Source organism: Sminthopsis crassicaudata, chromosome 5, assembly GCF_048593235.1.
Source record: "Sminthopsis crassicaudata isolate SCR6 chromosome 5, ASM4859323v1, whole genome shotgun sequence".
NCBI classification, from domain to species: Eukaryota; Metazoa; Chordata; class Mammalia; order Dasyuromorphia; family Dasyuridae; genus Sminthopsis; species Sminthopsis crassicaudata.
Window position 1 is genome coordinate 29,559,813 of NC_133621.1, and position 14,570 is coordinate 29,574,382.

Below are 14,570 nucleotides of genomic sequence, written 5' to 3' on the forward strand. Positions count from 1 at the left end.
GAATTTCAGAAGAAAAAAATTTGCAGAAAAATATCATTCAAAGTGATTTCAACTTGAAGTACATAATCCAAGGAAATATAACACCTCAACTCTCCAGGGTTGCTAAAAAGATAAGTTCCCTAGTTTGCTTTGTTTTCTTTTAAGGGGAGGGGAGTAGCCCAATGAGGTTGCATAGATCTAGATAACTAGTTTATCTTATTGTCATTGGCTCTAGAGAAAATGGCACTTTTGCAATTGTATTTCTGCAATTCTCAGCATAAATGCCAGTACTTTCTCACTTAATCAGAAAATCCCAGTTATTAAACACGCCGAGTTTTGCTGTATAATTATTATTAAGGTTCAAATTTCTCATGGTGCTTGTATAAATATTCTTTGGTGCAGCCTTTTTTTTTTTTTCATGATGAGACAAAGGTAATCTACTTTTTTTTTTCATAGCCAATCCCTTATATATCAGAATGAGTCATATTTCCAATGTAAAAATGAGGCAGAATATAAGGAATGAATTAATTTTGATGTTTTTTTTTTTATTCCTGTAGAATGCAAGTAAGTTCTTTAAATGTGATGACCATTACTTTTTGTTTGCTTGTTTTCATAGTTCCTGAGCCTAATATAAGTGCCTTTCAAAATTATTGACAATTTAGACCTCTTGTATGGCTGAATATTAAAGGCAAATGGGCTCATAGCAATGAAAATAATAAAAGAATTCTCCTAGGTCATGGCTCAGATATGTCTTTTTCATTCCTAAAAGGGAAAATGAAATGGATGTCCCTACCTATGATTTCTATCCTGGGAAAGAGGAAAAAAAAAAAAAAAAAAAAAGATTGATAATTGAGCTACTTAAAGACAATTAACCAAGGGCTGATAGCATTAGAAATGTTTCCTATTTAATATGGTTGATCCAAAGCAGAGGTTAACTGAGATTTTCTTTGTTAGAATTGGTTCCTGAAAATTAGCATAAATGGAAAATATGCTAATTCCTACTGATATACAGCTTCATTTTATTCATTAACTTTCAAACATACATTTTCGCTTATATCATGCTTAAATTTGACTCTACAGCACAATTGTTACTTTAGAAATTATTATACCACCATAATCACACATTTATAAAGCTTTTGAAAGTTTGCAAAGTGATTTACAAAGACTATTTATTTTATCTTCACAAGAACCCTTGAAGTTGTATTGGTATTATTCCCATTTTATAGATGAAGAAACGGAAGCAAACAAAGTCTATTATGCCCATGGTTACACATGAAGTATCTGAGACAAAATTTTTAACTCACATCTTTTTGAATCCATATCCAATTTTCCCCCATGCTGTTTCTTATAAAATAAGAGGATCAAGTTTACAAAAGACAATCAGGAATAATAGCTAACACATTGTATGAACGTTAGGATTCAGAAAAAGATCTTAGTAGGCTGGAATATTGGACTTAATGTAAGAAAGTGAAATATATTGAGGATAATGTCAAGTCTTATATTTGGATGTCAAAAATACCTTCACAAGTACAAGATGGGGAAGAAATCAGTTGTTTGCCTGAAAATAAATTCTTAGGAGGAGAAGAGATCAACAGTGTTGCTATAAATAAGAAATTTAATATAGTCAGGATGCACTGAGAGAGTAAATGTTCAGAACAAGATGGATAATCACTCCACTGGATCCTGCCTTAATATGACCACATCTAGGGGATGATGGTTGGTACTAGGAATCCTATTTTAGATGCAATAATCAATATCCAGAGAGAGAGTGATAGGATAGGAAAAAGAGCTCCAGATCATAGCACATGATCAATGGCAGAATATAAGATGGTGAGAAAACCGTCTTCAAGTATTTCTGGAACTGTTATGTGAGAGAAGAATTTGATTTGTTCTGCTTGGCACCAGAGGCCAAAATGAAGAGCAAAAGGCAGAAGCTGCAAAGAGAGAGATTAGATTTGATGCAAGAAAAATGCAACAACTTTCTAATAATTAAATCTATCTTAAGTGGAATGAATGAATTTCTGGAGGAGAGAATAGTGAGTTCCCCAGTCAAATTCAATTCCAAGAGCATTTAGTGAATGTCTGCCCTGTTCAAGGTTTTGTGATAAAATCTATTGGGATCATTTGGGCAGCCACTCATGTGTATTGTTGTGTGTATTTATTTTCGTATATGATTTTGACTGACAACCACCAAGGTTTATTTCCACTCTGAGTTTGAGATTCAAGGACAGTTCTGATTTCAACAGGGCATAGTTGTGACATACACATACATACATACATGTATACATATGTACATATATTCATGCATGCAGAGAGGGATCTAGAGATACATAGACAGGTAAAAATAGATATGCATACATAAAACATATCTTTATCTATCTTTTTTTATTTTAATAGTTTTTATTTACCAGATATCTGCATGGGTAATTTTACAACATTGACAATTGTCAAGCCTTTTGTTCTAATTTTCCCCTCCCCCCCAGATGGCAGGTTGACCAATCCATATTAAATATGTTAAAGTATAAATTAAATACAATATATGTATACATGTCCAAACAGTTATTTTGCTGTACAAAAAGATTTACACAATGATTCTCCCCCTCTCTAAATTCCCTCAGATATGGTGTATTTTCTATGCCTCTTCCTGGGATGTAATTTCTCTCTTTTTATCACACCCTCCCCTTTTTCTGATACTACCCCCTTCCCTTTACTACACCCCCTCCTTTTTTTTTCTTTTATATCAGTAAAATCAAATTATCCATGTGTATTTTGTATATATCCACAACAGAGATATAGTTCTCAAGGGTTCTGTGTACCTTTTTCTGTTTCTCTTCAGTCTATATTTGCTGAAATAGTGTACAATTGTGTGAAGGAAATCCAATTTATCTATCTTTTTTAAAAAGAAGAGATCTCTAATTTCATTGGTATGGCAAGTTTTCAGTAAGGAAGTCTCTTTACCAGTGCAGTATAGCTTTAAAGAGCTGCCTGAAGCACTGAGAAATTAAGTGACTGGGCCAGGGTCACACAGCAAATGTGAGTCAATAGCGAGACTCAAATCTAGGGTCTCCTGACTTCAAAGTCAGCCCATATCCACTAAGCCATGCTACTTCTTTAGAGTTAAATTTAAGACAAAATTATAAGGTCTATTATAATTATAGCCTACAAAATGCACATCTACCTGTATTTAATAAGAGAAAAAATTCATTCAGAACTGCTTTTGTTTTTGGTTCATATTGTGTGCTGATATATTGCTACCCTAGTGAAAACATTTGCACATTGTCATAAGCCAAAGCCTGAAGTTAAGACTCCTATAAGCTATAGGTTTTTGAATAACCCATCAAAAGTAATGATACTGTACTGTGCAGGAAAGGACACTAGAGAAAAAAATAAATTTAAAAGAAAGGTCAAAATAAAGTCAAATCTTAGAAGAGGTTGTTTCTCTCAGTATGGAATTCAACTTTAGGAATATATCGCTAGTTGAAGGACAGTGGCTGATGCACTGAATAGTTGCCAAAGTGTAATAAGGTAAATTGACATATTGAATCAGTGTTAAGAGTCAGTTTGGATCCATGATTTTTTATTGCTGTGATTCTGTCCTTCTTACAAAATTGGAACACATTCTCCTAACTGCTGGGAACCTCTCTCTGATTTTTTGTCCATTTCCTCCCGAAAATCATCCACAGAACATTTCTCCTAGAATACCTGACATTTCCCATCATTAAGGGAAAGGAAAAAAAAAGTTTATTACTTCAAAAATAAATGTGAAAAAGATCAGGAGAAATATGTCTGTCATCAAATTGTATGCAATTGCAATGGTTAAGTAAATATCCTTTTAATCTGTGGTTTAAAAAATGATTAAAAACTTCACATTTTTAAAAAAGAATCTACTATTGCTTTCTCCAAAGAAAACAGTTGTCCAGCTCTATAACCTATTGTGGAGGCAATTATAGTGTGTGGACTCTTCCCTCACCATGTGGTTTCAGTGGCTTAATGTTAAAATTAGCATCTCATTGGGGTGAATAATATTGTCCTGTTTAGGCTGGCCAGAAGGAACCTGTAAGAACCTTGAGCTTCTTTCTTTGTTTTGGGGTTCCTTCTGCATAAGATCATGAATAGATATTCAATGTGAGTTTGGTTGACCTTTTCTAAGAAGGTAGAAATTACTTCTCTAGGACCTCTTTAAGGACAGAGTTCTTCTTCCTTTTCAAATATCAACCAACCAGTGGGAGATAAAGAAATAAGACTTAAGGAAATAAAGTCATACCCATTTAATTTCACCACAGCACACTTTGAGTAAGGTTGTTTAAAACACAGAATTCTCTCTCTCTCTCTCTCTCTCTCTCTCTCTCTCTCTCTCTCTCTCTCTCTCTCTCTCTCTCTCTCTCTCTCTCTCTCTCTCTCTCTCTCTCTCTCTCTCTCTCTCTCTCTCTCTTCTCTCTCTCTCTCTCTCTCTCTCTCTCTCTCTCTGTGTGTGTGTGTGTGTGTGAGACACACAGAGAGAGGTACAGAGAGAGAGACACACACACACACATAGAGACAGAGAGAGAGAAGAGAGAGAGGAGGGAATTAGGGAGAGGGAGATGGGGGCAGAGCATTACTATTCCAAAATTCCCATATATTGCAAGGATCATCCATGAAATATGAAAATTTCTGTTTTGTACAGAGATAGGAAGAGGAACCTGACTAGCTGTGATATATATATATATATATATATATTTTTTTTTTCCCCCTCTCTGATCCCATTTCTGTCTTTCTTTTTCCTTAAATATATATTTCAGGGACTAAGCACAAAACCATGCTGGAAGCCCGAAATGGGAGTGGGACTATTAAGGCATTTCCTCGAGCAGGAGTAAAAGGCAAAGGACCGATCAACAAGGGGAACACAGGCCTGCAAAACAAGACATTTCACTGTGAAATCTGTGACGTGCATGTAAATTCAGAGACACAACTTAAACAGGTGGGTAGCTCCAATAGGAGATCAAGAATCTTTTGTCTCCTTATATAGAACAGAAAAGCAGATCATTCCTTTGCACTTTTAACTATTTATTGAGCATTTGCAGGTGAAAAAGAAATGCAATGCCCTTCTGGGGCTGAAAGATGTCCAGTCTGATGCAGAAAAACCACTTTATGTAGTTGGACTACTGGTCAGTAAACTTTTGAGGTCAAATTTACCAGCCAACCAAATAAGATTTTATTTAAAGGGTAAATTTCTCAATTCATTGTTAAATTCCTTACTATAAACTAGGGATATTGATCAATTAATGCATCAACTCTGCCTCAAGCTCTATGCTAGTAGCATGGGGGATACAGTTGAAAAGTGCTTGACTTAAGGAGTTTACATTTGTAGTAATTGATCTTATGGTGATTTTTCAAAGCATTAAATAGAAATAGAGAAATATCTTTTAAGATAAACCAGTCATATAACCCAGGAACACAGCCTTCAGGCTAAAATTTATTTTATACACCAGTGATATGACCTAAGAACACAATCTTTCGATTATAATCAATTTTGCAAGCTTCAGGACAATATTTTACTCGGAGTTCTAATTCACTGAAATCTTATTTGCTTTTTGGATTTATTAGGTTGAAACTGAGTTATACATCCAGAAGGATAAACATTAGTATGGAAATAAATTCATCTCTACCTGGCACATGGTTTTATTTACCCATAAAATTTCCTCAACAATTTTCTTTCTCTTATGAACTACCTTCCATAAAAGAGATTTGTGCCATAGAAAAATAATAGCACATCCATTAATTTTTATCACTAACACCCAAATAGATATAATCCTTTACAAGTACATGTGTGTTTTGATTCTTTTCCCTCAATCATATTTTTGATGGAGAGAGGAGAATCTAAACCCATGCCTTTTGATTCTCTGGTGTTTTCATAAAATAACTAAATAAAAATGCCAGGTGTTTTTTAAACATATATTGTATACAAGGGAATATTGGCTATCCAGTACAATAAAAGATTGGTAAAAAAGTGCGAATATAAATTTTTGAGATAGAAGACTTGAGATTGAACATGAAATTGATAATTTACTAGGGTTAGGCACATCACTGTGGCTCCCCAGAACTCACTTTTCACATAATTAGGAGGCCTAAATAGAAAATATTTGAGTTCTCCTATAAATTGAAATGGGAATGATGGTTCCATGCATGAATGGTGTAGGAGTTGAGGAGCTTAACTAAACTTAATGAATATTACAAGTTCAGAACATTATTGAAATCTCCTAGTATGGAAGACAATATTTCTAAGTAGTCCTATTGTCAAGTTGTAGAAGTTTCTTTCTTTTTTGATATATATTTAACAGCACATCAGCAGTAGAAGGCACAAAGACAGAGCTGCTGGGAAACCCCCCAAACCTAAATACAGTCCTTATAACAAACTTCAGAAGGGAGCACATCCACTTGGGGTGAGTAAAACTTTCACTTCCCTTTAAATATGTTGCATTTGAAAATAGTTTTTCACTTTAAAATGAGCTGATGAATCTCTGACTGATAGTATTTGAGATAATGGTTGTATCTACAAAGCATACAAGTATTTGATCTATCCAATAAACAATTGAATCAACTCAGTCTGGGGAAATTACCAGCATCTAAACTAATATTTTTTTCCATTGAATAGATGCAACTGCTATCCCTAACACTGTTCATGTATCTTTTCATTGAACTCCCTATTTGTCAGTGAATCTAGGAAGAAAAGAGAAAGCAATAAGGAGAGGGCAGTATGGTTCACTTACTGTATATTTCCGGTATTGATTTCAAAGGCAGAACCCTCTTGGAAACAAAGGGTAGGAAAAGCAAAACACTTCAGCTACTTCTTTTGAGGGACTAATGAGTAATACAGATAAGTCAAAGTAAACTAGGATGTTTTAAGCCTGAGTGGCTTGGGAGTCTCAACCCAATCAATGTTTTGATTTGAGCATATTTCTTTTTCCCTTTTCATTTTTGTGATCCTAGAAAATCCCACCTTTTCATTTTGTGAGTTCTACCTTTGCAAAATGTACACTCACTCTTTGTCGCTCTCTCTCTTCCCTCAGACACACACACACACACACACACACACACACACACACACACACACACGATATCGCTCTCTCTCTTAATCCTGAAATAGATTAAGACCCCCAAAGCTAAATGAAAAGAAAAGGTAATACAGTAATGTAGGAATTGCCAGATTAAAAAGAGAAATCGATAACCTTTTTATTGTGTTTATATTTATTATATATCTACATATGTTTATAATATATAACATTATTTATTATAATTTAATTAAATGTAATTTTAGTATTCATTATACATACATGTATTTGTTAGATAAATATCCAGTTGTGATATTCTATAATACGTAATATTTTTAAATAGTTTTAAATTTAGAAATTATTAGTATAATTATTAATCCTAAAAAAAAATTTTCCCAGTGGATAAAGGAGATCTTTTTTGGTATTAATTTATTTTTTCATTTGTGCCCTTGATCATTTCCCTCCAGGTTTTCTCTAGGATCTTCCTGTATCAATCATCATATCTTTATTTTCACTTAGTCCTTCTCCAATGGCTTCTTTCCTTTTGCCTACAAACTTGGTTGATTCTTTTATCCAAATATCTCTATATCAATTGATTTATCTCTCTCTTATGAACAGATACACACACACACACACACACACACAGAAAGAGAGAGAGAGAGAGAGAGAGAGAGAGAGAGAGAGAGAGAGAGAACACTCTTTCCTCAATTCTGCTGCCTTCATGTGGCTACACCCTCATTTTCACTCTTAATCCTCTAGAAAAAGTAATTTACCCTGAGTATCTACACTTCTTTACCATCAACTGATTTCCCAATGTTTTTCAATCTTTGCCATTCCTAAAACTTTTTTCAACTATCAGAATCCAGGACTTCACCTTTCCATAATCACATTCTCCCTTATATACAATATAAGTGTTTGAATTTATAGTTTACTCTGAAATTAGATTGTAAGCTATGTATGGCCAGTGCTCTGTCTTTCCACCTTTGTTTCCTTGGTGCTTAGCTTGGTGCCTTGTCCCTTGATGGTCCTTAAGAAACTTGAATCCTCTAAAATTGAATTATAGTCTTCCATGAGTTCTCAGGATAGGTCAAAACAAATCATTTTCTAGCATGACTCTCTCGTTATGCAAATGTAATGGCTTGCTTCATTTATTTATTTATTTATTTGTTCATGCATTCAACCATTTATTTATTTTGGCTTAGAAATAATTGCAACAGCAACATAAAATTAGAAATACTCATCTGGATTGCTATTGTTATCGTTACCTTAATAACCCTGGTTTTATCATACCTTTAATAAGTATGATGTATTTAACAAGTATTAATAAGTTTTAATTTAATAAGTATTAAAATAAATTTAATAAGTATTAAATAGCCAAAGTAAATATTCCCTAATGATGAAGAATAATGCTTTTAAAACATTTATATTAATTTAAAACACTTAACAAATCTTACCACATTATTACTATTTCTATAACTGGACATCATCTTCAGAGCTGCCATTTTACTGATGCTTCTGGAAGGAAGTCCAGGCTAGTGATTTAAATCCAAGTTGGGAGAACACAGATCTTTTTGAAATGATGATGAAATAGAACTTGTTTAACTTGTTAGAGGTAAGATCTTTCCCTTTAAGAAAAGCTATTGTTTTTCTCAAGTTTTTTTTTCCATGAGCTCAAATGAGAGTGACATTCTCTGTGGCCTATTTGACAAGACTGGATTGTCAGATGACAGCTATCTATCTGAGGGATAATGAATCTCTCTCCCTCTCTCTCATTTTATTTTGTTTGTTCTGAATCTCTCTGGGCAATTTTCTTAAAATGTCCTCCTCCTAGAGATTTGATGTGCCCATCACTGTCTCATTTACATTTTTCAGTCCTTGCAGTTCTATTAGGATGAGAGCTATGGAATTCGAAGGGACCTCAGAATAACCCAGAAAAAATAAATCCCACATTTTAAAGATGAAGAAATTGAGGTCCTGAGAGATGAATTGACTGGATCACAGGACTGAAGTTCTAAAACCGGAAAGAACCTAGATGTTCTTATAAATCAAGATTCAGAAATGTTGTTAGGAGTTCATACATTTAGAGCTGAAGGGCCCCCATAGGCCATCTAATTTTACAAATTTTACAAATAAGGGGAATGAGACCCAGAGAATAACTTGCTTAAGATCAGGTAGTCAGTGGTAGAGCCGAGATTTTGTGACTGTGATGAGAGTTAGGGAAGGGGGAACCCCTTTTGGGTCGGTGCAAAGATAGTCTCGTGACAGTGCAGAGTCCCCTGTAAAAGGAATTTACAGGCCCGGAAACCTAGATTGATAAAAAGGTTTATTGTAGGGATTTGGAAATAAAGGTAGAAAGACACCAGAGCCAGAGGTGGTCGCTGGGTGGGCAGGAACCCTTACATGGCCGGAAGGGATAGCATATTTGAGGGGAAGGGCTCCTGCAAAGAGAGCGCTCCAGTTTGGCTCTTTTATACTTAAAAGGAGCTTCTGGTTGAAATCCCAGGCTCCTGGCGGGTTTTCAGCCAGGGTCAGCCTTGAATAGAATTCAATGGGTTTAAACTGTGGGGGTTGGGAAAAACTCAAGTTAGTTCAGATCTGATGGGGGATGGGGAAAACCCACTGACCAGGATTTGTAAATCAAAGGTCAGCCATGATGGGGGTGTTTCTTAAAGGGACCTCAACTCCCATCAACTGCACAATGATATCACTTACTCCATGTTCAACACTACAAAGTTTGGTGCACTTTCACCTGCGCATTTATTAGTCATTTACTGTCTTTGGCAAATGGAAGGCTTGCTGGTTATGTTTCTAAAAGGAATGCACTAGCATGAATGAATGAAGGTGGGGAGTGGGGAAGGTAATTTTCTTTTTTCTTTCTTTCTTTCTTTTTTTTTTTTTTTTTCTGAAGCAATTGGGGTTAAGTGACTTACCCAGGGTCACACACTAGGAAGTGTTAAATGCCTGAGGCCAAATTTGAACTCAGGTCCTCCTGAATTCACTGGGCCACCTAGCTGCCCCAGGGAAGGTAATTTTCAAGTGCTTCCAGTGTGCACTGGGCTACACATAATAGAAATAAGATAAGTCCTGGCTTCCAGGAGCTTACAATCTCATAGGAGTGTCAGCAATTACATCCATACAGTGTCTCTTAACAGACTAATCAGGTAATCAGCCAGGTTTTCCTTTGAAAAGATATTTAAAACTATCTAATTATTTGCATATGTGTTATTGGAAGGGTAAGTCTACCTTTCTTATGAATTGAACTTTGGAATTTTAAAACTGTTAGATTTGGAACCTCCTGGGAAAGAATATGTCTCCAAATTATGTCCTGTTTCTCTTCTGCCCCTTTTCTCTCTCCATTACAGGTCAAATTAGTATTTTCTAAGGAACCTTCCAAGCCATTGGCTCCTCGGATCCTCCCCAACCCACTGGCAGCTGCAGCAGCTGCTGCCGCTGTGGCAGTGAATTCACCCTTCAGTCTCCGGACAGCTCCAGCAGCCACCCTCTTCCAGCCATCTGCACTTCCTCCAGCACTCCTCCGGCCTGCTCCAGGGCCCATACGGACCACCCATACTCCTGTGCTGTTTGCTCCTTACTGAACTCCAACTGGGAGTTATTGTACTGCAATAATTTTTTTTTCAAAAAACAAAGAAAACAAACAAAAAAAATGAACTATGCAGTGTTTATTTATAGTTTAAAGTCTATCTGAAGAGCCAGGACTTTTGATAGTGAATTGAAAAGATTCTAAAAGGGGATGGGAGGGAGGGAAAGGGGGCAGCATTTTCTCCACATAAGAGCATTCCTCTTGAATATTGACTGTTTTAGAAGTGATCTCCAGCATTGACTCATAGTGATATCTAGAACTTACAAAACCTTTGTGACCGTGCTTTTGGGCACCTATTTTCCCCTGCATTGTCTTTCCTGCTTTATGAAACAACTATACATTTGTCTAAGGGCATTAAGTGGTTCCAATGTATATTCAGTACTTTATTCTGTAGATTAACAAGAAGAAGAATGAAAAGAAGCAGAAACACTGTGAATAGTAGACCCCTTACTGATCCTCCCGCCATGTCAGCAGTCACTGGGTATTTAATCAGAACAAAATTAGATTAGTTGTCTTGTAAAACAAGTAGCCATGTCTCAATTTAATGCCTTTAGGGTATCACTGAATTACAAAAGGTAGAATGACCAGCCAGATCCTGTAAGTAGCCAAAACAACGGACACCAATGATATTGTTGGGGAGGCCTTCCAATCAATAATCTTGCTCTCCTATTTTGAGACAAATGCAGTGTTCAGAGATTTTGCATAGTGGAGTCATGCTTTGGGGTAAACCCTTCCCCCAAAAAAATCAGAAAAAAGAAAAACAATTTTTTGCAATGTTCTGAGTACCCAGAAACAAGAAATATCCATGTTGGGAAATATGGATAGGTAAGCATTGGGGGAAAACATGTGCCATGGGTATAGAGAAAATAGATGGCAGGCAGCCCACCTGCTCAGTTTCTGTGAGCTAGGGATGGCCATAACCTTGAGCTATAGTGCCAAGAGAAGTGCTGGGTAGGAAATCCATGGTCATCCCTACCTCATAAAAAAGGGAGCATATTATACCTCTGCAAAACACCCCTTTATATCATGCCAGTGGCACTGTGTCTGTAGGTAGAATGCTTTTGTTTGGAGTACAATGGTAGATAGAACTTAACTGATGATTTTTTTAGGTCTCCTACTGACATGATATAAATGTTTATATGTAAAGGTTAGTAGCAACAAGGGAAAAAAGCAGATGAGTTAACTGCACACCATGGATATGGAATAGAGAAAAACACCTGAAAGATTTGAGCGAACCTTCAGTTCTGTCATTGACTTCTGCGTATTGGAAGCCTTATGTGATCAATGGGAGGCTTTGGAGGGTTGACAGTGTCCCTTTAAAATAAGATTTATCAGGGGTATATATAAGTATATATATTATATATATTGTATATATGTTAGAAAGATTAAGAAAATAACTTATAAACAGAAAATCTACTATATTAAATAAATATATAACCATCCAACTTCACACTTTATCATCAAAGTGGTAAGTAGCAAATGGCATTAAAAATAGCTATGCCTTTGATTTGTGATTAACGTGATTGGCTTTTGCCCTCAGAGAGCTAAAAGTTATCTTATCTACCTGATGGGGGAGGATGCAGCCGCATCGCTCCATAGCTGAGACACATGACACTCTTATACTTAGAACAAGAATAAAAACCACAACTTAGGTTTAGGGAGAAAAAAAAATATTTTTTTGAAAAGATTTTGTAAAGGCTATTTAATGGCAAGAGACAGGGAGGCACCTATATGACCTTCCTGAAATTGCTTTTAGTAACAAATACAAATAAAACAGAGGAAAATAGCAGCTATTTGAGAGATGTTAAGAATTCATGATAAAATACTTTTGAACTGCGGATGTTTCATGTTTGATTGTCGCCGCCATATTTAAAATCACCCACTACAAGTTCAGTGCTCAGAGTTGAGCATGATTTTGAGCTTTCTTATCCACAATCTAGCCATAGTCTGTGGTGCTCATCCCTTGAAAAATTGTGTGCTTAAATATATACATATATATTTGTGTGTATATATATGTATGTATGTATATATACATATATATTTTTAAGCAAAAGAAGAAATGTGTTTTGTGTATTTTGTGGGGCAAGGAACTCAGAAGATTCCCTTGGATATTTATTTAAATTATCTCCTCAAATTGCTATTTTGACTGTTGGTTATTTTACACTTCCTAATATCTGTATTGTTCGGTCTTAACGGTTTGTCCCACTTTCACCTACAATCAAATTTGTAATCCATCTGTTTAGCCAAGTGAGAGGTAGATCAGAGTGGTTTGGGAACCCCTCTGCAAGGATAATACTGTTTGACCATAGAGAGGAAGATGACCCACTTCCTGCCCATAGAATGGCCAGATGTGGCTGGCTTAACAGGTTCTTTGGAGTCTGACTTTGGTTCAATCTTTCCATTAGGCAAAACACTTTGTTTTTTCCCAACAGTCAACCAATGTCACCTTTTGGAACAAAAAAATCCTATAAGGGGGAATTAAAACAAAGCTAAATATCTCCTCTGAATTGCTGGTATATAATAACATGCTAGTGTTTTTCCACAATTCTCCAATTTTATAGGAGTTGACACTTCTGTCTCTTTAGGAAGCAAGACCTGGGTTATGTGGGTTATTCTAGGAATATGAGTTAGGATTAGCTTAAAGGATTGCTGAAAGCAAACAGTATCATGTGCAAACCCGTGCATATCCTATGCAGTTTCTGAATCTCTTTTGCCTCCATGCTCTGTGGAACAGTTTTGGTTCAAATGGCCGCTCTTAAATTTGACCTGTAAACATCGATTGTCTCTTACTACCTAATAAAGGATGAAGCCTAATCATTAGGTCTTATAGTGAATTTTCTATGATTTTATTTTTATTTTCTTTACCCAGAACATAACTATTTGGAAAAAAAAAAAAGGAATCATTCAAATTCAGACTACTAGAATATTCTATCTTGTTCCTTATGGAATACTCTTTCAGAAGTGAAGATGGATAGATTGGCTCTGTTGGTAATGGGGCTACATACTTATGTTATCCTGTTATCCTGATTTATCCTGAGTTATCCTGAAGCTTCAGATCTGATTCCTGCTCTATGGAAGAAGAAAATAAAATGAGTAGGGAGAGCATCTATATTCATCAAAAATGAATTTAAATGTACATCAAGAGCCAAATATCTTTTCAAGAATAGAGTTTTGGGGAAAAGGAGGGTGCCATATTTACTTTGCAAATAAATACATGTTGAGATGACCAATTGTTTCTCAGACTGGCATGACATTTTCACTTGTTACATTTTTACTCATGGAAGAAGTGACTGTGTCCTTTTGATGACAACTTTCTACTAGGATAAACAAAAACTTTCTTGAAAGGATCCACTGACTCTGGGAGTTATTGGATTTTTAGTAGAGATGCATTCTGGTTTCTTGCAAAAGTATAGATAAGTTGTTCTTTAGGAATTACTTAAAAATAAAAGCAATATTGTGCAATGGAAAGGTTGAGGATCTGAATTCAAGTTAGATAATCTTGATGTTTCCTTCTAGCCATAGGTTTTTAAGTGTCTTTAGAAATATTTTTTGATTAGCATGAAAAAAGGGCCATGAGTCATAAGCACTCTGATATTATGATGGCTATCTGGTCACATTGAAGGGAATAGTCCCTTAAGTGATCAAGACTGCAGCACATCGATGCTTAAGCACTATGAAACTCTTAATATTTCAGTGATTTGGATATTAAATGGTTTTGTTTTATTTACTTAATATTTTCCCTAGTTATATTCATTTTTTTTACATTTGTTTCTAAAAAATTTGAATTCTAGGTTCTTTTCCTTATGCCCACCCACAATGAAGAAACTATTTGTATATGCAAAACATTTCCATAAAAATCAAGTTCTCAAATTGTGTGTGTGTGGTGGTGGGGAATAGCATAGTTCTCCTAAAGTGGGAGAACTCTTATTAGAGTGATGAGACTAAAAACACCCTCAAGAAAA

The 14,570-nt window shown here is 35.5% G+C and overlaps 1 protein-coding gene across 5 annotated transcripts in view; it reads left to right on the forward strand.

The window, feature by feature from the left end:
- The window catches only part of ZNF385D (zinc finger protein 385D), a 374,854-nt gene extending 361,432 nt beyond the window's left edge, over window positions 1–13,422 (forward strand). For all 5 annotated transcript variants that reach the window (XM_074269009.1, XM_074269010.1, XM_074269008.1 and 2 more), the window contains 3 exons: window positions 4,758–4,936; window positions 6,297–6,398; window positions 10,370–13,422. In XM_074269009.1, coding sequence (XP_074125110.1) covers window positions 4,758–4,936; window positions 6,297–6,398; window positions 10,370–10,603 — 515 coding nt within the window. In that variant the 3' untranslated portion in view covers window positions 10,604–13,422. The remainder of the gene's footprint in view (window positions 1–4,757; window positions 4,937–6,296; window positions 6,399–10,369) is intronic.
- The last annotated feature ends 1,148 nt before the right edge of the window (window positions 13,423–14,570 follow it).